Source organism: Hypomesus transpacificus, chromosome 19, assembly GCF_021917145.1.
Source record: "Hypomesus transpacificus isolate Combined female chromosome 19, fHypTra1, whole genome shotgun sequence".
In the NCBI taxonomy this organism is placed as follows: Eukaryota; Metazoa; Chordata; class Actinopteri; order Osmeriformes; family Osmeridae; genus Hypomesus; species Hypomesus transpacificus.
In genome coordinates this window covers 4,505,203-4,530,207 of record NC_061078.1, presented here as the reverse complement: position 1 = coordinate 4,530,207, position 25,005 = coordinate 4,505,203, and the positions used below count along the sequence as shown (strand labels likewise).

The following is a 25,005-nucleotide window of genomic DNA, read 5'->3' as shown; positions in this document are numbered from 1 at the left end:
GGTCAGGGAGTTTCAGTTCCCGACCCTAGCAATAGCTACATGTTTTCATATAAGTAACTCTGAAGGTCTTCCACACTCTAAATACTGGGCACTAAAGCCATATTCAGATTATTGTGTGTGTGTCGTTTCAATTAAAAAAACAACTAAATAAAATAGAATACCATCTTAATAAAACGATTAAAGGGTGGGAATTTATTTTGGTGATTGAATAGGCATGCCTTCAACCTGGTTCCATTTGGACTTTATTTAAACCCAATGCCCTTGGAGCTTGCCAGCTGACTTTATTTTTCATTAACAGACAAATCCAAACCAAATTAAATTTGATTGGAATAATTGTGAGGATAAACGATATTGAGTTGTAAAGTAATGTCTACTGAGACCTCTGCTTGAAATGGCCTTTGCAATCATTTTTTCATTTGTTATGACTGTCGCTAAGGAAAGGAAATCACATTGAAAGGAAGGCTGCCCTGTTGCCCAGCACGTCAGAAGGGAATGATATAATCGTTAACATTTGACATTCTGTTGTATTTGAATTGAGCCTGACAAAAAGGAACAGTATACAGTTAGCCAAAGAGTACAGTCACAGAAAGGGGATGGTAGGGTTGAAAACGGCTTGTACTGACACACACACATACACACACACACACACACACATACTAACAGTTTTGTTGAGAACTAGGGCACTGTTGTTGTGTCCAGATAAGATCTGCCTGATCAATTACAGTTCTGACTTCACCAAGGCCACTTTGGATAAAAGAAAGTTTTGAAGCTTCACTGTAAGCGGAGCGGTCTTTTGAACCTGTAGGTGGTAAAACAACTTAGATTATATCTAGTCACTGCTGGTTTGACTGGCAAAAGGAGGTCTTTATATAACTCCTGCTGAAGTACCGGGGAAACAAAAACCAAAAAGCTGAGAAGAGAGAGTTAGAAGAGAGGGTCAGACACCTTTCTCATTAGACTCACGCCATGATGGAGAGAACAAGGATGACTGTGTAGTGATTCCTAGAGACATCATCGCCTTTTGTTCTTGATAGCCTGCTGACTGGGATGGGTTCATAAGCCTCATATGTGATGTTCCCTCTCACTGATCATGAAGCTTATAACAGTAAGCTGGGTGAATGGGGGTCCTTGTTAGTCCAGTTAGCAGATCAGGTGGACACTGTGACAGCTGGTTGATAACCAGACTGGGCTTTCTTTTATGGCTTCATAATGTTTGGTGTGCCAGAGTGTGTGGCGTTGACGTGTGTGTGTGCGTACACAGGAGAACCTGCTGCAGTCGGTGCTGCCGGTCTACATATCTATGAAGATGAAGTTGGCCATCATGGAGCGTCTGCAGGAATGTAAAGACAAGGAGGCGCAGCAGCGACTCGTAAAAGACAACAACTTCCACAGCCTCTATGTCAAGAGGCACGAGAACGTGAGGTACAACAGAGACTCTTCCTGAGTTCCAGATACTGCCCCCCCCCCCTCTAACAACTGCAGGGCCTCATAGCACAGCTATACACTGTAAAAACTGGCCACAGTATGCCATCAAGAAAATACACTTCTCCCCATGGAAAAATTCAGCCAACCCTTATTTTTTCTCTATTATTTGAACCTCTTTTTTGCCTACCTATCTTTCTTTCCTTCCTTTCCATTCAGTCTTCTTTTTTATGTCTTTGCTAAACTTTACTCCCTCTTTTACTTTCTTTCCTTTTTCTGCTGTGGCATGTTTGTAGTGTGTGAATAGTTAAGAGTACTGAGGTCCACAAATCAAATTAGTTTCCTTTCCCAATTGCATCCAATGGAATGTCCATTTATACATTTACACTCATAGTGCCCGGTCCGCATGGAAAATGTGTTATATTTAGGCATTCATTCAAAACAAAACCCCCCTGCTGCACCGCCAGCCACGCACCCATGACAGAAGCCCTCACACACATACACGTATACCCCTCACCCCTGTGTGAACTGAGACTGGAGTTTCTAAATGAGATGTGTTTGCTGCAGTGACCCAGATAAAGCTTTTTTTTGTTTTATGGGCTTTCATTCATGTAGAAAGTGATGATGCCGAGTGCTGATGTTGGCACTGCTTAGAGAGAACTTCTTAGAGAGAGCTTATAGTTATCCCATGCAGAGATGGGACAGTGTCTGCTTACCTCAACTGTGATTTGTGAACCAATTGAACCCTTGTTCAGACTCAAGTCTTGTCTTCATGTTTGTAGCTATTTTTTATTCAACCCCTCCCCCCCAAACAAAACAATGTGCCCTTAGATTACCTGTAGAGAATGGATGACAATTGTCATTATGACAGATTAATGTGCTAAGTCTTATCCTCTCCTAAATCCATCGCAAAGCAGTGCTGAAGGATACACCCAATGGAATCCCCATGTGACCCCTGTAATTCACCTGGACTAACACACTAGATCATTAGCCCAGTGAGAACCACCTGGCTGTTGGTTATGTGGTGCTGCCACTGGCTCATGTTGACCATCTGGGTGTGTCCCTGTCTGGCTGATGCTAGCTTTCAAGCCAGCTGCTTTAATGTGTCCTGTGCTGGTCTGCAGCCAGCTTCCCAGACAACCGGCCTCCCAGCCATTCTCTCAGCCAGCAAGATGGATCTTGCAGAACTGTGTCCCAACAGCGAGCCGGTGATTAGACACACTGGATATAAAACAGGTCAGGTGCTCTGAGTAGATAGTGAGTCAGGCCAAACTCATATCACAACATATTCCCCTGTTAGTAAGGGTCAAAGCACTCCCTAAATACCCTCCCTCCTGGCACTGTCCAGCCAGCTTTAATCAATTACTACCAGTTCATGTCAACGCCCTCAGAGTCTGACTCTTATCTGACAATGGTGTTCCTAGTTGGGGCAACATCAGAGAGATTGACCAGCTGAGTGTGGTTGTCAGAACCCACTGATGATAGACTACTGATACTTGGGTCTCATGATGGCGCCATCTGAGAGGTTTGACCTTTGTTGACTCACGGCCAGTGGAATCCTTCTTTCTGTTTGTGCCCTCTCTGCTGGTGTTGAAGTCATTGTTTTTCTGTCTTCGTTAGTATCCTGTATGCAGACATCGTGGGCTTCACCCGATTGGCCAGCGACTGCTCTCCCAAGGAACTAGTCGTTATGCTCAATGAACTGTTTGGGAAGTTTGACCAAATTGCCAAGGTGAGTCAATCATTCATATCTTTGGTGCATATGTTAAGTTAATATTGACCTCCCAGCTATGGTTTAAATGTCGTAAGCAGAGCTATGTACTTTCTCAAGACAATTCTTGATTACATATTAAGCCACGTTTTGAACATTTTGCTATATCTACAAAAAAAGCCTCCTTTTTTTTAAGGTGGTATGTTTTCTTCTTCACAGGAGAACGAGTGCATGAGAATCAAGATTCTGGGAGACTGCTACTACTGTGTGTCTGGCCTCCCTGTCTCTCTGCCCAACCACGCTAAGAACTGCGTCAAGATGGGCTTGGATATGTGCGAGGCCATCAAGTACGTCAGGGGGGTTGAACACTGGGTCTCAGTAGGAGAAAAGACTGAACTATCAGATGTGGTTAACCTCTTTCAGTTCCAGACGACGTTTAACCGTTATTGTCCCCTGTAGTGTTGGTATACATGGAGTGCTTCCAAGGAGGCTGTAGTGCGGTGTTGACTTTGTTGGGGTGGAATCTTAGGCATGAACAATCCAGTAGGATAAGGTGATGAAGTAGGCTGTCTGACAGAATAGTGTGTGTGTGTGTGTGTGTAGTCCAGAGGAATGCAATGGGGTATGAAGTGTTTGTGGGAGGGCAAGAGAGGAGAGAAAAGGAGAAGGGGGAGGGGTTATTTCTGCTTCTCTCTGCCCAGCCAAAACAAAGAGCTTCATCTGAGAAGAAAACCTTAATACTGGAGCACCCCTGCCAGATGGCTGTAATGTCAAATCAAAGCAATAAGAAAGGATCACAGAGCCCAGGTGAGAGACCCACAGCGCTGACAGGTTTTCTGATCCTGCCTATTCAGACAGGTGCGCGAGGCCACAGGTGTGGACATCAACATGAGAGTGGGCGTACATTCCGGCAACGTGCTCTGTGGCGTGATTGGTCTTCGGAAATGGCAGTTTGACGTATGGTCACATGATGTCACCCTGGCCAATCACATGGAATCTGGAGGCTTACCTGGGTAAGTTCAGATTTGAGTTGGAAATGCCGAAATGCAGTTTACATGATGTCATGTATACTCATACTTGTGTATGATATCTGCATACATGTACTGTGTATGTAAAAACTCACAACATTCATTCATGAAAACTTATGTTAACGCTTTAGATCCAGGTACTTGTAATAAACATCAGTTAATAGCTAATAAGGCATTTATTAGATGTTTATTAACAATTTGTTGCCAAAATGAGTTACTAAGGCCATATTACCTATTAACACACCATTTTTTTCATAATGGATCATCTTGTCGTAACTCCTCTCTTCACTGATCAGGCGTGTCCACATCACAAAAGCCACCCTCAAGCACTTGAACAAGGCTTATGAGGTGGAGGAAGGCAACGGGCAGCTGAGGGACACCTACCTGAAGGAGCTCAACATCCAGACACACCTGGTCATAGACCCACGAGTGAGATCCCTGTTCTGGGCTACCTTCATATCCTTTAACGCTTCTTGAATGTAAGGCCGCTCATCCTCGTGTGTGTGTGTGTGGTGTCAGTCTAAGGACCAGCCCCTCAACAGCCGCAGCGTCCCTAAGCCCAGGGTAAATGACGGTCTAAAGATGCGAGCGTCGGTGCGCATGACGCGCTACCTGGAGTCCTGGGGGGCCGTGAAGCCCTTCGCTCACCTGCAGAGCCGCGAGAGTTACACCACTGACGCCATGGTCAACGGCAAGGCCCGCTGCAAGGTACCATACGGAACGAGACCCTTCAAATGTCGACTGATTTGTGTACATGCATGTCTATCTCCATGCCAAGTGAAAACGAGGTCACTCTCTTTCCCACGTTTTGTGTCTCTCTTTAGGACATCCCCCTGCGCTCAGCCCCTTGTTCTAAGATCCCTGAGAGGTGAGAAGTGTTTGCGCTGTTACAAGCGAGGGCCTCATGTGTTCAAAAGTAAACATGTGGTCTGGACTGGCCTCATGCTACTACTGTTACGTCACAAACTTCTTCTGATTACTCATACTGTATGTTTACACCGCTTACTCTGAGTATGTTCATGGATTTGTATGAAGCTGGATCCAATTGTATTTTTTCTAACAGCTGGACAGAAATGACCTCATGGCAATATTAAATCATCGTGATTACACCAAGCCACATAACGTTACACCAACATGCAAAAAGCACAAACATGTTTTTATGTGGTCTTTTTCTTCGGGCGCAAGGGCTTAGAAGTAGCTTTTTTCCACGATAGTCAAAAAGCAAAGCTGCTTCATGTGAGCACAGCAGCTAAATTGCCCTATAAGACCTTTAGTCTGGCGTGTGGTTAGTGAATGCAGATCCTGTAAGTGGATGGGTAAGAGCTCCAGCCCCTGCATTCTGCCTGTGATGTGGTCTGTAGAAGTGTGTTCTCTCATTCGGTCACACTCCTCTGTCTCTGTCTGTCTCTGTCTGTCTCTGTCTCTCTCTCTCTCTGTCTCTCTCTCTCTCTGTCTCTGTCTCTGTCTCTCTCTCTGTCTCTCTCTGTCTCTCTCTGTCTCTCTCTCTCTCTCTCTCTCTCTCTCTCTCTCTCTCTCTCTCTCTCTCTCTCTCTCTCTCTGTGTCACCGTTATCAATGTGTCTCTTACTGTTGCTGTTCTCCGACAGCTTTGACGAGTCTGTAGAGGAGCCCTTCTCCTTGCCCGCTCCCCCCAGCACCCATAAGTGAGTGTGGGCCGTACGGCCTGGCTCGCAAGCTCTCCTCCCACACAAGGAGAGACTTGCTGTTCCCCCACTAACCTCTAGGCCACTTCTACCCCCCTCTCCCCCCCATTCTCTCCCTCCCACCTCCGCAATGTGAAGAGCTGCATCCTGCTCTTCTCCTGGGTAACAGGGCGACACGAGGTCTCCACAAGTTTCCCATAAGCCTGGCTGATACCACTCCTCACTAAGTGCTTTTTAAACTGTCTTTTCTTTCCCCACTAAAGGTATGCGCTGTTGTAAACACTGGGAGAAGTGTGTGTGTGTGTGTGTGGGTGGGTGCACGTTTCCTTCCTGATGGGCCATGGGGCACAAAGCAGGGGGTACTGCTGGGAGAATCCCCTGTTGTCCCCAGAGTTCAGCTAACACACGACATCCTGCCTCCGCCACACACGCAGTAGGCCGCTCTCACTGGCACACACCCAACCTGTCTTTCCACTAATTCACTGGAATGGCCTGAAACCAGTTGCCTCCTCTCGTCGCTAACTGGGATAGAATAACCTGCATGACCCTGTCTCCTTCCCCCTTATCGTTGGACGTTTTGTGTATTGGTCTTTGGGTCCATCTGTCCTCCTCTCCCTTACTACGTTCTGCCCGTACCCAGGAACAAATCTCAGAAGAGCAAGTTTGACGAGGAGCTACACAATGAGATGACCACGACCATCGACGAGCTCAGCAACAAGTGAGTCTCTCTGAAGAGACAATACTAGAACATTGTCTTTCATTTCTGACTAATAACACATTGAGAGTAGATGTTCACAGCTAGAATGTGTAATTTGTTTCCCCCTTAGTATTTACACGTGTCTGTCTGTCTGTCTGTCAACAGGCAGTGGGTGAAGTCTGAGGAGATCAGCAGCCTAGCTTTGTGGTTCCCAAAGAAAGAGCTAGAGAAGCAGGTCAGTCTCTCTCAAGGCCGATCGTCTAGCTTTCATATGGAAAGCAAGATCAACGTTTTCGTTCCCCTCAATATAGCTCAGCAACACAGTACACAGTTCAGAACGCACTGTACTCTGACATCTCGCCTACACACACACAACTTCCTTCTTGGAGTGAAAAACAAAACTTAAGACAGAGGTTATAAATGTCTTCTCCTCTTTACAGTACCGCGCCATAGACCTGCCGATGTTCAAGCACTACATCAGCTGTGCCACCTTCATTTTCTTCTGCATCTTCATGGTTCAGATGTTTGTCACTAAAGAGTGAGTTGTGATATGCTTCGACACACAATGTCCCAATGGCATTTCCCCCAATTGATTTTCACCTGCCATTTGAATCGTTTTTCCTTTTTGGTGTTTAAAATAATGCATATTTGCTTTTCAAAGTAACATATACAGACAGTAACCACAAGTGTTTCATCCTCTTTTAGTCCCAGAAGGCTGGGCATTTCTTTTGGAGTGCTGGCCTGTGTCCTCCTGTTGACCCTGGGCATCTGTTTTGCGGGTCATCTACAGGTCAGTATGAGGCTTAGACTGACCTCACAACACAGCCACACATCTATTCATGGACTTCAGGGTTCGAATTACGGGGGGGCTTGGGGGGGTTGACCCCCCTAATTAAGACTTGGACCCCCCAAAAGTGGTCAAACCAACAGGTTGGGGAGGTTGATACATTTATATATCGTTCTTACCTGTAATCGTAAATATTACTTTATGCCCTGGGAGTGTTACTATGAGGGATTATTGATAGTACTTTATTAGTGCTTGTGATAACTAATGTGACAATGTCATTGACTGGTTATTTTATTAGCAAACACAGTCAACCTCTATTGGACCATGACACCTGGTTCATAGCATCTCAGAGCCAATCTAGGGAGACGGGTTGCCTGTGCATCCTGTCACACATTCTGCCCTTCTAGAAATAGCCGGAACGTTTAGTGCTGCGTCAATCACACATGATGAGTCTTTAGATGGATGACCATATCTGTGTCACATGCTCATCTTGATAACACAAACGACTTCCCTTCTCTCGTCCTGCTTCCCGCTCTCCATCCATTCCTCTCTCTCTCTCTCTCTCTCTCTCTCTCTCTCTCTCTCTCTCTCTCTCTCTCTCTCTCTCTCTCTCTCTCTCTCTCTCTCTCTCTCTCTCTCTCTCTCTCCCTCAACCCCCCCCCCCCCCCTTCTATCTTTCGCTCAACCTCATCTCAATGCCCCTCTCTTCTTCTCCTTTTCAGCGGTTGTTTCCAGAGAAGCTGTCTACCTGCCACTGGCTGTCTGCCGTGTCAGAAGCGGTGGTGAAGAAGCCATGTGTGCGCCTCCCCCTGGCCACCATCACCACTGCAGTCATCGTCATCCTCGCCGTCTTCAACCTGGTAACAGACTTCCCGGTTACATCACCTGGTTCCATACTACTAGCTCATAGTCTCAGCTCTCTGTGGTGTTTCTATCTAACCCAGAAGACCAAAGCATCACGAGTGGCTCTATCTTTAGCTACGTCATACCCAAGTGCTTCACATTCTCTGACCCATACACTAGCCACTGTCAATCATGTCCACTCTCCCCCCTGCAGTGCTTCATCCAGACAGAACCTGTGCAGTCTGTCTGTGACATTCTGGATATGACCCGCTCCAATGACTCGCACCTGCACGACCAGCACGGCGACCTCTTCTACCTGCCCGTGAGTGGCGGTGCCGCCTCTAGTTAGATCTGCCACCGATTTGTTTCGGAAATGACGGGCAAAACAGTTGAAGGATTGAGAGCTTCAACCTTTGAGGCTGTCATCCATCTAATCATATCTGTCTCTGCATTTCTCTCTCCTCTCTTTCACTCCTTTTGGATCTCCCTCCCTCTCTTCTCCTTGCTCTCTCCCCCACCTCTCTCTGACTCACATACAGTACTCTGTGTACAGCTGTATCCTGGCACTCATAGCTTGTGGGGTCTTCCTGAGGGTCAGCTTCGAGCTCAAGGTGTTCTTCCTCACAGTGGCCTCCACTGCCTACTACATCCTAATCCTCAGCTCCAGGAGTGATCTGTTCAGTTCCTACGAGCAAATCCTGTATGCTCAGCTCAACGACAACTTGAACTGTAGCAGGTGGGACACGCGCCGCTCAACACGATTTTGTCGAATGTTGTGGTTTCGAGTGGACCGATTCAAGCATGCCACACAGGCGAGGAACTTAGGAGGGGGGAGGAAGGAAGAATGTCTGCTTGGGAGGAGGGTCGTGATGTTACTCCTGGTGACCCCTGACCTCTGTATTGCAGCTCTGGAGATCTCATACTGAAGAGACTGGGCCTCGTAAAGGACCCCAGGGTGATGAGCTGCATGTACATCACTCTGTTCCTGGTCACCATGTTCCTCATCTCACAGCAGGTAAGAAAAACTCTGTATCTTTTTGCTTCTCCATTCCTTTTTTGTATTCCATCCCTATATTCTCCCCGGCCACCCACTAACCCCCCCCCCCCCCCCCGCCCCTCCCCCCTTCCCGCTTCACAGAACGAGTCCTGCTTCAGACAAGACTTCCTACTGAAGAACAAGAACCGTACAGAGCAGGACGAGATTGAGACCCGGGAGAACCTTAACCGGCTGCTCCTGGAGAACGTGCTGCCCGCCCACGTGGCCGCCCTGTTTGTCGGGGAGAATAAAAAGAACGAGGTGGGATTCCTCACAAACACTTTACTTACTGAAAAGTACAAGGTAGGGGTCCAGGATGGATGGATGAGCCCAACACATCCTCCCCTCGTCCTCTCTGCTCCTCCACACTCTCCTCCTTTCTCCTAAATACTCTCCTCCTTTTCACTCTCCACTCTCCCATATACTGTCCTTTCATCGTCTCCTCTCCATTGTGTCTCACACCAGGGTCCTATCTCCACTGGCTTACAGTAGCGATCCATGGAGGTGGTGTCTAGATTAGATTGACCCAGTGGACGGTCTCTGCTAAAGCTGTACTGTTTCTGTCTTCCCTCTGGGATCAAAGGTCGAACTCACACCTCACACCACAGGATGCAGGAATTTTGTGTCCTCTGGGTAGATGGGATTTAAATGCAATGTATCATTATTGTGATTTGTGACATGCTGGTTATCGTTAAGTGTCAGCGTTGTGGAGAAAGCTTCTACTCTGCCACTACCCCTTCAGCTACTGAAAATTGACAAAAAACAGACATCATATCAATATATTTTACAAATCACTGATAAGAGTGTTGTGCACAATCCAGTTCACAGATGTTGCCAATTCCAAGTTTCTTCACAAATTAATTTTTATATAGGTTCACATAATTGTTTTAACTCCTGACATTTATATATATATTTTTGTTCTTCATCTGAAAAGATTTATTTGTGTTTGGGTGCCTGGGAAAGTCTCACTCTCTCTTACGAGTTCTCTTATTGCAGAGAGCAGAACTCCAGCCCATCGTTGATTGGGTTGGTGTTGGAACAGCAACGTCAAATCAAATACTGGAAAAACCTGCAACAATATCATCTTTTGGTGTACTGTAGAATAGAAATGAGAACTGAAAAAAAATAGTATTGCCCTATTTTTTATCCTGGGAGTACTGGAGGTCCAAGAGGTGACTATAGCAGAGCTGACAGGTGTTTGCCTAGCCTTGCATTGACCCTGGGGACATGACCCGACACCCTCTCATAGAACCACTCATCTTCACTGCCCTTTTCATAGAAACATGTCTCCCTGTGTACCCTAAACGTCCCCTTTATCTGTTCGAAACTCTTGGTTATGATGTAATGATTCTTGGCATCAGTCTTTATCACTTGTTCTCCGGTTCTGTTCATCAGGACCTGTACTACAAATCCTACGACTGCGTGTGTGTAATGTTCGCCTCGGTGCCCGACTTCAAAGAGTTCTACACAGAGTGTGACATCAACAAGGAGGGCCTGGAGTGCCTGCGACTGCTCAACGAGATCATCGCCGACTTTGATGAGGTGAGGCCACGGGCTGTGGTCATATTTGGGAATTAAAAAACGAACCCCTTCTTCTCATCCCATCCTCATTTCCACATCCAGCTGCTCTCTAAACCCAAGTTCAGTGGAGTGGAGAAGATCAAGACTATAGGCAGCACATACATGGCTGCTGCCGGTCTCAGTGGCACACCAGGACAGGAGAACAACCAGGTAGGATTAAGCATTTGATTTTGATGTTACCGTCATTAATACAATGAACTAAGACGGATCTCAAACTAAATACTTGAAGGGAATTGAACCAAACAAAAGCTCTTTATATAACTTGTATATGTGAGACAACCCAATTGGCAAGATGCTGAAGTGCTATGACCTGCTGATACAACAAATTGTATTCTTCATCCCTGTGTGGTTTCAGGACAGAGACAGGCAGCAGGCCCAGATTGGAAACATGGTGGAGTTTGCCATCGCCCTCATTGGCAAACTGGATGGCATCAACAGGCACTCCTTCAACAGCTTTCGTCTCCGTGTGGGTGAGTGAGCTTGGGGAGTCTGTGTCCAAGCCTGGTGTGGTGCTGTCTGCTCTATATCCTGTTCCAGTTCTCAACGTGTCATGGACCTCATGCATCCGCTATTCACTTACAAGACCCTTGTCTCAATATATTGCATTGTCTGTTGCATTGTCTGGTCACTAGAACACTCCCAGTGTCTTCTGATCCAGCCAAGTTCTCAGACAGCTTACTCTGAGCAGATCCCCTAAGCTTAGTAGAAACATTTAAAATACTTGGGAGATAAAAGCACACGTTATGATAAAAAGAATAACATAAACACTGGGGAAAAGTTGGCATGAAATGCAACATAAACAGCTTTGAAAGAAATGGTTCGCTCTTCAAAACAATTGGTACAGCACATAATTGAACTGAATTCCTTTGCGGAAAGACACTTTTATTAAAAATCTGAGGCTCCAACAAGTTAAATTTACATACGGCTCTGGCTTTGGCCTCTCTTGCCAGACTGATGATAGTCCCTTGACTTGCCGGAAGTGGAGGCATAAATCTCTACATTTTGCCTACAACTAAAAACATAATTAAATAGATCAATTTTGTCTTTAAGACCTTTGTAATGTTGTGTGCTACTTCACAGGGATCAACCATGGGCCTGTTATAGCTGGGGTGATTGGAGCCAGGAAACCTCAGTATGACATTTGGGGCAACACCGTCAACGTGGCCAGTAGGATGGAGAGTACTGGAGAACTGGGCAAGATCCAGGTACTGCAAAAACAATAAAGCCTGTTGTGTCCTATTTCACTTTGTGTTTGCGTCACTCAGGGCTCGCAACAAACTTTTTTCCTCACTGTCCCAGTAGTGTCCCAAAATTGACCTGTCCCAAAATGTAAATTGTTGTGTTTTTGCATTTTTACATGGGTCTAGGTTATTTGCAACACTATTCAAGTAATCCATACAGTCGTGGGGCTCAAATCAATGTCTGAATTTCAATGTGAATGCATACACAATAGAATACACAATTTTCTTGCTTGTTTCATGGTGGGGCTAACACAATTCTTGGTGTGGCTGTAGTAAAAAAGTTTCTAAAGGTTTTACAAATGTTTTGGAAAAAAGTTTCTAAAGGTTTTAAAAAGGTTCTGGGGAAAAAGGTTTCTAAATGTTTGAAAAATATTTTCTACAAAAAATTTAGAAAATATTTTTGAAAGGTTTGAAAAAGTTTCCGAGCCCCTGAAGCCCCTTTTTTACTAGACAATTGGTCCCCCTATGCCAGGCAAGATCAATCAAGCTCTGATAAATATTTTAAATGATCCATGTCTGATCCCCCCCCTCCCCAAACAGGTTACAGAGGAAACATCTGATGTGCTGAAGAAGCTGGGCTACTCCTGCGAGTGCCGAGGCCTCATCACTGTCAAGGGGAAGGGCGAGCTGAGGACCTTCTTTGTTTGCACGGACATGAGCAAGCAGCAGGGCATGGGCCTGAGCTGAGGCCAGCCTCAGTCACCACTGGCCCTGGAGGCTCCGGCTGGCCTGCTGTTGGGGAGGGGAGAGGAGCACAGGACATGGGGCACCACACATAGGCCCCCCTCCCTTCTCTCTACACAGAGGGTTCCAGAAACATGGCCCTGGGGCATTCAGCTTTTCTAGACCATCATCAGTGTTGCAGTGTCGCATATGACTGAAGAGAGGATTGGATTGAGAGGGCAAGAACTCATTGTCACTCTTGTCCCTTTTGAGGGATGAAAATAGACTGTGTTCAAGCACTGAACTTGACAAGAGTTTGTCGGCCCCCTTTTGTCTGAGACTGGTTGGATTCGTATTCTGGTGGTGATAATGAAATGCATGAAAAGGGCAGATGTAAATATTCCTTCCAGCTGATGTTTTCTAAAATATAACTAGATACTTTTGTTTAGTGAAAGGTCTCATAATATTTCTTCTATCCCCGTTCGGCTGTTGCCTGTGATGCACAAATGTATATGTACTATATTGAAGCCAAATACTGTTTCAGCCAACTGAGTTTACTTGCCATTCTCTGTTGAATGAATGAGACAGAAGCTGAATAGAATGTTGCTTTGTTCTGCCTGGTTGTTCAACCAGTCCTGTCACACATGGGCGTAACAGAAGGAAGTACAATATTTAAACTTTGGTATAAATGTAAGAAACACAGTATTTGAAATTAACTTGATTATAACTAGCTGACCAGTATGTCAAAGCTAGTGTTTTCTGAGTAGGCCTGTTTGTTACCTGTATGAATGTCTTATGCTGCCTCTCCGCATTTGCTGGGGAATAACTAGCTGTATTGACCAGAGCTGGGATCAACTCAAGGTGTAAATCACGTTTAGTTTTTTTTTTTTTTACCCAAACCCCCAATACTGACTGTCTTGTATCTTGTGTGTAAGCAGAACTGTCTACTCACTGAATGCTCTCGTTCTTGCCGCTGTGTGCCTCTGAAAACTGTTGCTGTGGGGCCTTATGTGTTTGACTGACTAAGGTGGGCTATAATAGATTGGGTTGCTTTCCTGTGAATTGTATGCTGTCTCACCAAGGAACAAAGTTCACATTTTGTACAGTAATGGAATGTTATAAATGGTTTTGCAAGTTTGAGTGGTTGACATTGTCATTCATATAGTTCAAGGACCTTGCAGTTGCTGAGTAAATGACAACCAAAAGCAAACTTTCTATAAAAAGTTTATTTGATGAAATTACAAATGTCAGACAAAAAGCACCTTTTGTACAGTTCAAGACAGATCTCATGTTATGATGGGAAGCCATCCTAAGCTCAGCTACCCACAGACGAAATATCCATGGACGCAGTCTCCACTATAAAGAAAACCAGACCGACACAAAAGTCATTATTTGAAGAGGAACATATGAGTTTTGTACAAGGTAAGTATTAATACAAAATCAAATATGTTAGCTCTGATAAGAGCACCAGCAGACTGGTGTCTGGTGGCTTACCTGTGGTCAGGTCTACGAGGGGCTCCTGAGTCAGTGTGATGCCCATGGCCCTCCTGATACCATACAGGCTGCTCACATCTCCAGGACCCACCTGGCTGGTCAGCTGGGCCAAGTTCTCAGTCACCTTCTCAGCTGCAGGGAGAAGAGAAAAGGTACAGTGAGAGTTGACATCCAGGGAGGGTTGTGAATGACCCTACAGAGACTGTGTGTGTGTGGGAGAGAGAGAGCGAGTCATACCCAGCTGCAGCTCCTTGGTGGTGGGGGCCAGCAGGCAGATCATATTGGGGGGCTGCTTGGCGCTCAGACGCTCGTTCTGGGCTTCCTGGAGCCCATTGAGGAGCTTTGTCGTCTCGTCCAACTTGTTCTGGAAACGCTGGGCTTCTGTGATGCACACAAACACCGGGGGGGTTCACACCTGCATTTTCCTAAGTTAATTGTAACCTATATAATTGGATCTCAAACACAACATCTCTTTCACAAGGGTACGTTCAACCAAACCCCGCTTAAGTGGCCAGGGAAAGCATGCAGCCCTTCAAAATCACCTACCTAATTGCCTGTTTGACAGGCCTACGCGAATTTACAATGAAACACTCTGACTCATGGTTCCAATTAACAGGCTAGCTGCGGAGAACTCAACCTCAGGTCACACCAAAGATCTTTACCCTCAGTGAGGTCCTCCACAGTCTCCGGGTCCAGTCCAATCACAGAGCTCAGAGACGCTGATCTCTGCTTGGTAGTGCTGGGCGTAATCACCTGAGTGAGGAGAAAGGAGTCAGTTTGCTACATTATTTTGGCCTTCCTTTTCAGCACTCCCCTCACCTGGCAACTGACAATTCTTAGAAATCACCAATTCCTCAAAAGAGGACTGAGATGGAGACTCAGGGAACAGTCCTTTTTAAAGCAGCACATTCCCAGCTTCCAAGAAATTGCTGCAAAGAAAGAAAAAGCAGCAGCACCACCCGAGCAGGGAAGAAGGCTAATCTGGAGAGCAGCCAAGCACAGCAAACAGCCGGGGACAGAGGCTGCAGTGTTGCTCAGCAGGGTTTGGTGGCTTCAGATTCCCCTCAGCCCTGCCACCCCTGTGTGGAGCCCATTCAAATGACCGGGAGATGGGAGGGGGGGAGCTGGAAAGAAAATACAGGCATTTCCTCATCCCTGACACTGAGCCCCTGAGATTGCTGGATGCACCCGATCCCAGGAAGGGAAGAGGGACTGTAGTGGAGGGAGGTGCGTTTTTATGGGGAAATACTTTTCCACATGTGGATGTTGGCAGCTTAAAACCATGGCTGTGCTGTTGACACAGCTGGGACGCACAACAGCCGTGTGCAGAAGCAGTCTAGGCGGGGTTCAGCTCAGGTTGGGATCACTATTAGTGCTGTAGTCTATCTGGGTCTTACCTCCATTTCAACCCTGGCCTCTGAAGTCTTCTCTCGTTCCTCTCCATCTTGAACAATCTAAAAGGCAAGCAAGCATCATCAAGTACACAATACTGTAGAACATTTTACAGTTCGATTGAACCATTATACGTTCAAGCAGAGACCATTGTCTTTTTCGGAAGGGATGCTTGGCTGCAAAACGCAAGAACAGTACAGCCAACAAAGTACCGTACAGCCAACTAAATGTGTCAGAAGGAAGTGACTGAGTACTCACCACTTCTTCTATGGTTTTGGAGTGCTCTCCATTGGTCATCGCATCCAAAAGACTGTCTGCCAATTTGTACATGTGCTCCTCCGATTTGGCCAGAAAATCTTTGATGCTGTGGACCCAGTGACACACACTCAAACAAAAAACAATCGGAAGAGTTTCTCCCTCCGCAAGCACAAGTAGCAGGCTCGGATTACGTTTAACGTGGCTTGAAGCTATGCCTTGGCGAGCTGTACCCACGCCAACACCTCCTCTCATAACTTCAGAGGACGACATTTGGCCTTGAATCATCCAGGAATCCTAATAGCGTGTTTGTCTAAAACAGTACTTAATCTTCTTCTATACTGTAAATGTCACAAATGTCTGCTGTTAGCAGCCCAGTGGTAGTCAGAGAGGGCAGAGGAATGAGGAGAGAGAGGTTCGTACCTCTCAGAGCCCTGGAGGCTGGGCTCCTCTCCGTAGGACGAGTAGACGAGATCCGTGTCGTCCTTGCTGATGTTGGCGAAGCTGGAGTCGTAGGTGGGAGCGTAGGAGGTGTACGGCCCGTAGTTCATGTAGCACACTGTGGAGCACCGAGCATGCACGTCAATGCATCGTCCACACACAGCAACACGGGGGGAAGGGACTGGCTGGGAGTTTGGAAATACACATGCAATCCATCTACGAACAGATTTCATGATATGAAACGGATATGGATACAAAACCCTGTAGGCTTTTTAAAAACATGGATAGGCACATTGGCTGTGAAATGTTCCCACTGCTGTGTTTGAACCCTCCATCCTACCTGGGGTGATCCGGTTCCTCTTGTCCTCCCGAAAGCCCTGCAGGGTGTTGACACCACTCTGCAGTCTGCCTGACATCATGCCCAGCTTCACAGGGCAGTAGCCCACATCTGCAGAAGACACAGTGACATGTCACAGTTCAACTGCTCCCTCGTGCACACAGTGGGCAGGAGAGCCCGAGAACTTCCTGGTTGCACCTACCTCCGGCAGATAAATCGGCTGGGTTAAGGATGGCCAGGGTGGTGGAGCCATCAATCTTCCGCCTCTTAAACTCCAGCTACAAAAACAACAGCAACACTGTATCATTTACTTGCATGTAAAACATGGTTGTGGACACAAAACTTAAGCACGTAGTGATATCTGACAATTGAGGCTCAATAAGTCAAGTGACCTACGGCTATCGTACCTATGTATGTCTGCAAATGTGTCAAGCAACTGCATATCGGGTGGACATCCATGGCACAAATACTAAATGAAGAAAGTGAACTAGGGGGATCTCCCACCTCGGTCTGAAGTCCTCTGTTGGAGAGTTTGCCTCCAGACTCCTGGATGACCTTGCGGATCTCCTCCAGCTCTCTCTCTGCCTGGCTCACAGCCTTAGACGCCTCATCTTTAGAGTCTTTATCCAACCTGGAAACACAGCCGAACACAGAGGCAAAGAGGAGAGTGGATGAGTAAGAGGCTTTGACCCAGAGAATTAGGGCTTCACAATATGGCCCAAATGCGGTGGACAGCCATTAGTGATGCTGTGATTATCTGATGCGACCAGAAGGAAGACATTTGAACCCACTCTGATGACCCAAAACGAGGACAGAGACAAAAAAGTATGTTTTGCATATGTTTGTTTCCATAGTCAGCATCTTCCTTAAACTAATCCACAATGTTTCGATATTATCTGTCAAAAGTATGCTTCTTCACCTAGCTAACACTTTGGTAGTTTGAGGCCAAGAAATGGTAGGCTCAAAGACATGTTTTTTTCCCTGGTGTAAAACCTAGTGTGCAGTGCTGACAGCGTGCAAGACCCAACACGCTCACAGGCATTCCTTTCATTCTGAGCTCTCAGTGTCTCTGTGGAAAGAACTGATTCACCAAAGACAGGGAAGAAAACAAACCCACAGCACTTGGGAGGGAATCCATAACATGTGAATGTCAGGGGGCAGAGCTGTGCCACTTCCTGATTGGCTCTCGTGTCTCTGACAAATGAGCTCAGTCACAACAGTCTCAAGTGAGCAACAGCACAGCAGCACTTCTTGTTACTACATCAGCGGCAACAACAAACAACTAACAGAATATCAATCACACTTGTGCAAAATGTGAAAAATGAACTCTGTCAAACATCAGAGGTTATTGTGACACTTGGAAGACGTGATCCTTTTATTACCGGTTGAAGTTTCCTTCCAAAGGCTAGTCTGATCAAGATCATGCCAGTAATTGCACCTTGAGATGTTTGCAACGTGTGTTTAAATCAGGGTTCCTTTCTCTCCTAAATCAGGTTTTAAATGGTGTTTTAGTATCATCTGTGTGCATGGGTAAGGAGCAGCACCTGGGAGTGCAGGGGGACTGGGAGTTCTCACTGGTGTCAGTGGGAATGGCACCATTTTGAGAGCGGTCCAGGCTTGAGCCCCCTTCCTCCTCAGTCTTTCCTGGCTTGTTAGCAGGGTTGTCCAGGTCAGCCATGAACTCTATACTCTGTTTGACGCTCTCCAACCTCTCCTGAAAGGGTACAGAACATCAACTTTAGTTGGATATTTATTACTGGATACATAAATTAGTTTGTAGGTATGTGAACATATTGTAGGGATACTGCAGCAATGTAGTGGCAGACTGTAATGACATGTAGCAATGTGGAGCCACAGGCTGCTTGCTGCTGCCCTCTGGTGTCATTTCATTGAAAGTACAAGGCTTTGTGCAAGAATCCACTTTACTCTTCAGGCAAACGCTTACCGGGCTGAGTATCTTCATACCGGAGTGGAGCAGCTTCCTGGCAGCTTTATGGTAGATTGTCTCAGGCTTGTTGTAGATCATGGCGTTCTCACACATGATTCTGAGATCCACCTGTATCAATGACCGATGATGACACACATGTGTAGTGGGCAATGTTGGTAGATCCTCTCTTTATCATTTTCACTCCATAGAACCAGAACTATTTAATGAGGTATTCTGTGTGTTGGTGGTTTGAGAAGGAGAAAAAGAAGGCCAGTGTGTGCAGATATACCTTCAGGTCCTCCAGAGATGGATAGTGCTCCTTCTTGACTTTGTCCTTCATTGTGCTGAAGTCCATGGGCCTTTTGATGACTGAGGTGTAACCAGGGGCGATGAGATCAGTCACCGGGAATGAGAAAAAAGCACTGGGGTCTTTCCTACAAGAAAAAGGAATACAATGACTAGAATGTAATATGCAAATGCAATTGAGTATACAATTTCAATCAAAGGTCTGTTATGTGTTTGGTAGGATGCTTCACCTCTGGAGCTGTCTGATGAGCTGGTTCAAAGCTACCTGAAGAGGGGTTTGTTCCTTTTCTGATGGAAGAGATAATAATGTTGGCTATGAGTGCTTAATAAAATTACATTTTTCCAAAGACCATTTCAAAGTGGACATCAGTGAAGTAAAAAGGCAAATATAAAAATATTTATTACCTTCCATTTTTGCCATGCAGGACGACAGTTCTGACCGGACAGGAGTCCGACTCTGCTCCCTGTCATCCCAGTCTGTGTCTAAAGAGTCCTGTCCTTTTCTCTTCTTAATCATCTACATAGACCGTACAGATATAGGTCAGAACATGGACTACCCTCCACACAACAGTGACAGATGTAGCCAGCAAGCTTAGTAGTGTAACGACTATTGAAAAGCAAATTACAAAAAGTGACATTGTTCTCATTTTCAGCACGTTTCCATGGAAAACAGGGGCATCCTACAGACATTCAAAATGTACCTTTCTCTTTCTCTTGTCATCCAGGGGTGAACCTGGGTTGCTTCTCTCCTTGTCTTCCCTCTTCTTTTTCTTCTTCTTCTTATCTTTGCTGGGTTTGTCGTAATCGGCCTGTTCGTCATAAGGATTATCAAGACTCGAGCTTCCGGCTGTCACTTCATTACCCGCAACCTTCAGGACCAATTTGAGTGGTCTCTCTCCATAGTCTGCGGACAGCAGCAATCAAACAGTAACAAGTGAGTATATTTCTGCAGTGCATTGAGTCTACTAAAGATAGCCAGCTGAAAACTTTAAGATGTTCCGTGCCAGTCAGCCCGTTAGTACGGGAGTAAATAGCTAGCTAGCGTTGTTTCTTTTTTAAATAGTTAGGAGTAACCATGTGTTTATGTATTGCTTCTCGAATGTCAGTATGTTGCCGAAATGGCAAAAGAGCAACACAGTTGTATTGTTATTTTTGCTCAACATACATTTATTTGCATGCTACTATGATCGACATGTTATTGCTGCATTGATAGTATTGTTGTTGGTTCACCGTGTGTTGCTGAGATGTGTGGTTACGTTGCGATGTAAATAGTCAGATTCTCAAGTCTGAATACCGAAATATATAGATCTACACTATAGAATTTACTGCACTTCTGATACTTGATCTTCTGCTGAACTTTATATATGCACTATTTGTCGCTTTGGATAAAAGTGTCTGATAAATTAATACGTTGCAATGTAAATGTAATTTAACAGGCTTGTGTGAGCTATATATGACGGGCTAATAATGAGCTAGGTAACTAGTAGCTAACTAGTAGCTAGCTTTCAAGCCTGGGGCACGACACCCACTAAAGCTCATACATAGCCAAGATCTCTGCAACTTGAGGCAGTGATCGTGTAGGTCACTAAAGTCTTACCCTCGTATCCGTGTTTTTCGGACTTATGTTTCTTGTGCTTTTTTCCCATTGTTTATGTTATCCTGATGCACCACCGCGGGATCTTCTTTGTGAGTAGGTTAAAGCCAGCCTCAGCGAGTAATCCAATTTCCGGTTGAATTCTTCTTCTTGGGACCGTGAAACTGGTTGTCAATATCATTTCCGGTTTTGCACATTCCCTTTCAAAATAAAAGCATAGCCTGAGCCATGTCCTAAAGTATGACGCTTGGCGCAACAAACTTTTACTTTTGCATTAAGAATACATTTTGAAAGATCGATCAAATGTTTTTTTTGAGTGAGGATGTCCCTCGACCTTATAACATATGCATGGGGAATCGGTTTAAGAGAGAAACTATCATAATCAGGACAATATTATAAACAAAACACGGGTAAATATTTTTCCAGTAGGAGGCACTATCATCTCAACATTACCACAAAGACAAGAAGTACGTTGAGACGGTAAGACAAGTCATAGATACAAGGGCCGTTTAGGAAATAATTCAGACTGTCCTTACACAAACACAAATGAAACACATACACATTCACATATGAAACATTCATAGACATTCATAACACTGAAAACTCACAGCCACGTATGTGAAATGCTCGCATAATACACATATGAAGCGCATTCACCTGAACTGTTTTTTTTGTTACGTTGATTAATATTTTATAATAAAGTTTTTCGAAAAAAAGTTCCTCTGTTAAATGTTTGTGGAAAGACAGTCTGAATTATTTCCTAAACGGCCCTTTATTACAAAGATATAGAAGTCATAGTATTCAGATATTCATTTAAATACCATTTAGTTCACAGGAAAGTATGAAAATATATGTACGCTATGAAAAACTCCCACCTTATTTATATGACATAGAGTACTTGGAACTAATGGGAACAGTGTTTGACATGTGCAAAGGAAGTTCAGAGACTGTCACTTTGATCTCATAACTTTTCTACAAGGACATTTTGTGGTGCTTGACATAAAGCTTTAAGATCCACATGGTGCTCACCACACATTCTCTGTGACTATGACTCTTCACCTGACCAGCATGCAAGGCCAACTAAGGATAATTTGTACTGTAACAGTAGCTGCCCTAAAGACTAAGCCCCAGGCCATCCAGACCATTACTTCTCCAAAGTTCAAACAACCAAACCCCTTCAAACATGAAAACCTGCTTTAAAACAGACATTTTTGTAGGACCTTTTTTTTCTCCTAGTGATACATCCCATTGTTATTGTGGCTTCCAAAAACGTCATTTCATAGTCGCTGTGCCCCAGGCCAGCTAACTGGGAACTGTCCAACAGGGTAGATAGGCTATCCCTTGGATGTGGCTGAGCCCATTAGGACCGTGCACCTCACTCAGAAGTGCCTCCATTTCCTTCCAAGCTGATATGCTCTGTTAAATCGGCACATATTGTGCGGGACGATGAATGACAGATGTTTTATTCATAGAGGGAAGATAGTGTGCATACTTTGAAGCACATTCCAGGTTTTATGAAGAGACAGGGGATGGAGGCAAAGAATACAGTACTCATATTCCAAATTTTTTGGAACGAAAAGAGACAGAATTACCATTCCGACCATACTTTCCTTCAGAAGAGGTGAGGTGATTCTGAGGTTTTATTTGACATGCGATTTTCCATTTAGTCAAACCAATCCTCATTCCGAACTCTATACTGATTTTAGAGTGCTAACAGCACGGCTACACTTTGATCAAGATGAGGTTCCCCCTGATGACATCTGAATATTTTAGGATTAGAGTTTCTGTTCTCTTTGTGATTAAAAAGGGTCAATGTTTAGGTCTATAAGTAAAATAAGGCCCCATCTCATTTAGATCTTTGGAGAACCCAGACTCTAGAGTGAAGTTGTAAAGCAATACTGGTACTGGCGGGGACGGGGACAGGGGGGCACGGGACGATGAGAGTATGTGCCAGCCTCTGCTTGGCCTGCCTGCACTCTCCTGCTTCCTTCCCCAGATAGGCCATGGGATCCATCTGTTTCATTTCAGCCACAGCACTGCACACGCTTTGGAAGTCCGTGGACGTCTCGGGATTAAAAGGAGATCAGTTACACCAAACAGGGCTAACAAATAGCAGATGTTGTGAAATTCATTATCCTCTGTCACAACACAGGGGCAGAGAGGACCCAGAGATTCCTTTCCACATGAAAGCACCATCCCAACGGAACCATGGGAAACCGCTTCCCACTTTGTGGCCAGTATGGAATTAGAATTTTTGGTCTCCACATACACAACAAAAACACAAACATGCATACAGTACAAAGGAGGCTTTGAATGGTTTATCTGTCGCGCACATGGTTCGACTGAACCGGTTCTGTATATATACAGGATGTCATTGAAGGCCAAACTCATCTCTAGACATTTAAAGTAGTGGAACAATCCAGTTTCTACAGTGTTAGCATAACATACTGTGTCATGAATAGTAGTTCTGACATTTGTCATGCTCCGTCATGATTCATAACAGTTTGACCTTGCACATAACAGTTGCTATTGTCTATTAAAAGCAACTACAATACTGCGCAGTGCATAAAAAAAACAATACAACATTAATCAAACTGATTTAAATGTAAAATTATTATCTAAGACACAAAGGATTTAGTCTTATTGCACTCAAATTACATATAATAGAAATAACCACTGTTTTACTGGATTGGTCAGGAGAGTCTATTGTTCAACCTGACAGTTGGTAGAGTCCTGTTCTGATGTGACAGATGAATGTTTAGGGTCATCACGCCTGTCAGCGTGTAAAGGGTTTTGAAGATGTATAACCAGCCATCAAAAGCAAGACAGATAGAAACATCAAAGAGAAGAAGCCAATCATTCTGTCCCTCTGCTTCTCCTGCCAGATGATCTGTCACAGCTATGTCTTTGAGACTCCATCATTCACTCACTCAGCCACTCAAAGAGTGATCGTGATGTGGGGGCCTGACTATGTCTATCTGGAGCCTTGCATCATGTGTTCCTCTTTGATTTTCCACCGTTTGTCTCGATCAGACTATTCCTGTCTGTCCCACCATGTGACCTAAGACTGTATGTAGAATTGCTGCCTGTTAAAAGACCCTTACCTGTGCTGGACAATGCCGCCCTCAGAGGAATGAGTATGTTACATGTTCTCACTGTTTCAGTGACATATTGTGTTATTGTCCTGCACAAAATCCAAACTAGTTTCAACAATCATGGTAGCTTTGTGCTGCTGGTTAATCATGGTGCTGCTGCTGCTGAATAGACTCAGGCATGTGAAGTGCCACATGAAGTCATTTGATGTGCTGTCATTAGCATCTGCTGCTCCTCCTATCGTCAGCCTAAGTCTTCTCTGATCCAATTACTGTAATGTATATTTCATTGGGCTTACTTAATGTTTTTATGCTTTCACGTCACCCTCTGTGTCTTCTGCTTTAAGGTACTTTAATGTATTATTCTGTTTTTGAAAGCCCTATTACAATGGATGTGAAAGTTTGTGTGTGTGTGTGCGCATGTGTGTGAAAAGGACTCTGATGTGTGACTCTGTGGGGAGGTTTATTGGGAGGCTGACAGTGTGTGTATGTACGTGTGGGTGTGTTTGTGTGTGTGAGAGAGACAAGGGGAGGGTGTGGAGGGGAAAGGGCCACTGATTTCTGTCGCTCAAGGCCTTTTTTCTCCACAAGCCTCAGAAGACAGTGGTCCTGGGTGGGGAGAGTTCCCAGGGGACCCATGTTCAAAGCTAGTGAGCATGGTGACGGTCTTCTGTCAGATACTAAGCTGTTTGAAAAGTTCATACAAACTGAAGCAGCCATTGGGAAATAGTCTTTGAAAACTCAAATACTTTTTCTTTTTCATTCAGGGAGTGGTATTCCTAGACAAGGATGCAGTGTGTGTATATAATCTCATCATCATTCAGGATTTAATATGTGACCTGTCATTAAACCCTGAAAAATGAGTCTGAAATGTGACACCCGCCAACTTCCAATACCAGCAACCAGAGTCATATGGTTAGCAACATATATAGCTTATTATGTTATTGTAAATATAAGTTCTAGATATATTTTACGATACCTTGTCGGCAGATAGCTTTTTTCAATACCCTTTTGTAACCAAGCCCACCTTCTCTCATGCCCTTATAGTGCAATCAACTCCTAAAGGCTGGTGGAAAACTGAAAGACCCTCATGAATGTCATTTCTGGTCTTCAACGGAGTGGGAGGGGATGGGGAAAAGCACTGTGGAGAGGATGACGGTAATTGTCTCATTTTCAGACAGATGCCCACAGGTACAGGTAATTACAGAGGGCCATTACTTCCCTCTCGTCGGTGTGTGTGTGTGTTTGCGTGCTGTGGCAGGGGCCGCTCTCTCGGGTGGGTTCCCACCGCAGATTGCATAGGTGTGACTTCACGTCCAAATGGGACATATGAAAGACATAGATCAACAGAGGGCGTCTCTGCCCCATTCCGCTGCTTTGGTGGCAATCCGGCAGATGGCATGGGGCTGTCTGAGGCCAGCAACGAAGAGAGCAGCAGCTTCAAAGCCGCTCTGTAATCGGCAGGAACATCAGAGGCTGGGAGAAAGTGACTGTC

General features: G+C 45.1%; 2 protein-coding genes across 5 annotated transcripts in view; one reads left to right on the top strand and one right to left on the bottom strand.

Annotated features, from left to right (window-relative positions):
• Positions 1-13,812, top strand: part of adcy7 (adenylate cyclase 7) — a 35,408-nt gene extending 21,596 nt beyond the window's left edge. For 2 of the 3 annotated variants that reach the window (XM_047042133.1, XM_047042132.1), the window contains 22 exons: positions 1,262-1,422; positions 3,043-3,154; positions 3,353-3,480; positions 3,988-4,146; positions 4,458-4,590; positions 4,681-4,869; positions 4,986-5,029; positions 5,768-5,824; positions 6,465-6,542; positions 6,687-6,756; positions 6,962-7,059; positions 7,227-7,311; positions 8,031-8,168; positions 8,366-8,473; positions 8,691-8,887; positions 9,058-9,166; positions 9,290-9,448; positions 10,583-10,729; positions 10,811-10,918; positions 11,124-11,238; positions 11,849-11,973; positions 12,550-13,812. In XM_047042133.1, coding sequence (XP_046898089.1) covers positions 1,262-1,422; positions 3,043-3,154; positions 3,353-3,480; positions 3,988-4,146; positions 4,458-4,590; positions 4,681-4,869; positions 4,986-5,029; positions 5,768-5,824; positions 6,465-6,542; positions 6,687-6,756; positions 6,962-7,059; positions 7,227-7,311; positions 8,031-8,168; positions 8,366-8,473; positions 8,691-8,887; positions 9,058-9,166; positions 9,290-9,448; positions 10,583-10,729; positions 10,811-10,918; positions 11,124-11,238; positions 11,849-11,973; positions 12,550-12,696 — 2,667 coding nt within the window. In that variant the 3' untranslated portion in view covers positions 12,697-13,812. The remainder of the gene's footprint in view (positions 1-1,261; positions 1,423-3,042; positions 3,155-3,352; positions 3,481-3,987; positions 4,147-4,457; positions 4,591-4,680; positions 4,870-4,985; positions 5,030-5,767; positions 5,825-6,464; positions 6,543-6,686; positions 6,757-6,961; positions 7,060-7,226; positions 7,312-8,030; positions 8,169-8,365; positions 8,474-8,690; positions 8,888-9,057; positions 9,167-9,289; positions 9,449-10,582; positions 10,730-10,810; positions 10,919-11,123; positions 11,239-11,848; positions 11,974-12,549) is intronic. The other variant, XM_047042134.1, reaches the window with a different exon arrangement.
• A 71-nt stretch (positions 13,813-13,883) lies between these two features.
• On the bottom strand, positions 13,884-20,562 carry brd7 (bromodomain containing 7). Of its 2 annotated transcripts, none has more exons than XM_047042137.1 (17): positions 20,422-20,562; positions 19,526-19,728; positions 19,230-19,341; positions 19,055-19,112; positions 18,808-18,952; positions 18,537-18,647; positions 18,136-18,302; positions 17,096-17,222; positions 16,794-16,869; positions 16,595-16,702; positions 16,237-16,372; positions 15,817-15,922; positions 15,564-15,620; positions 14,829-14,919; positions 14,404-14,547; positions 14,167-14,298; positions 13,884-14,028 (listed from the first exon to the last, which is right to left on the bottom strand). In XM_047042137.1, the coding sequence occupies exons 1-17, from the start codon at positions 20,468-20,470 to the stop codon at positions 13,988-13,990; spliced, it is 1,863 nt and encodes a 620-aa protein (XP_046898093.1). In that variant the 5' UTR covers positions 20,471-20,562; the 3' UTR covers positions 13,884-13,987. The 2 variants fall into 2 exon arrangements, with proteins under 2 accessions (XP_046898093.1, XP_046898092.1); XM_047042136.1 differs by having other exon boundaries at positions 18,136-18,305; positions 20,422-20,561.
• Positions 20,563-25,005: the final 4,443 nt, after the last annotated feature.

Bases quoted from the DNA above. Each gene is read 5' to 3' on its own strand.
- brd7 (XM_047042136.1), bottom strand. From the start codon at position 20,470: ATGGGAAAAAAGCACAAGAAACATAAGTCCGAAAAACACGGATACGAG. The intron at 19,729-20,421 runs GTAAGACTTTAG...TGCTGTCCGCAG, and splicing joins CGAAAAACACGGATACGAGG to ACTATGGAGAGAGACCACTC. The intron at 18,306-18,536 runs GTAAGCGTTTGC...GTACCCTTTCAG, and splicing joins GTATGAAGATACTCAGCCCG to GAGAGGTTGGAGAGCGTCAA.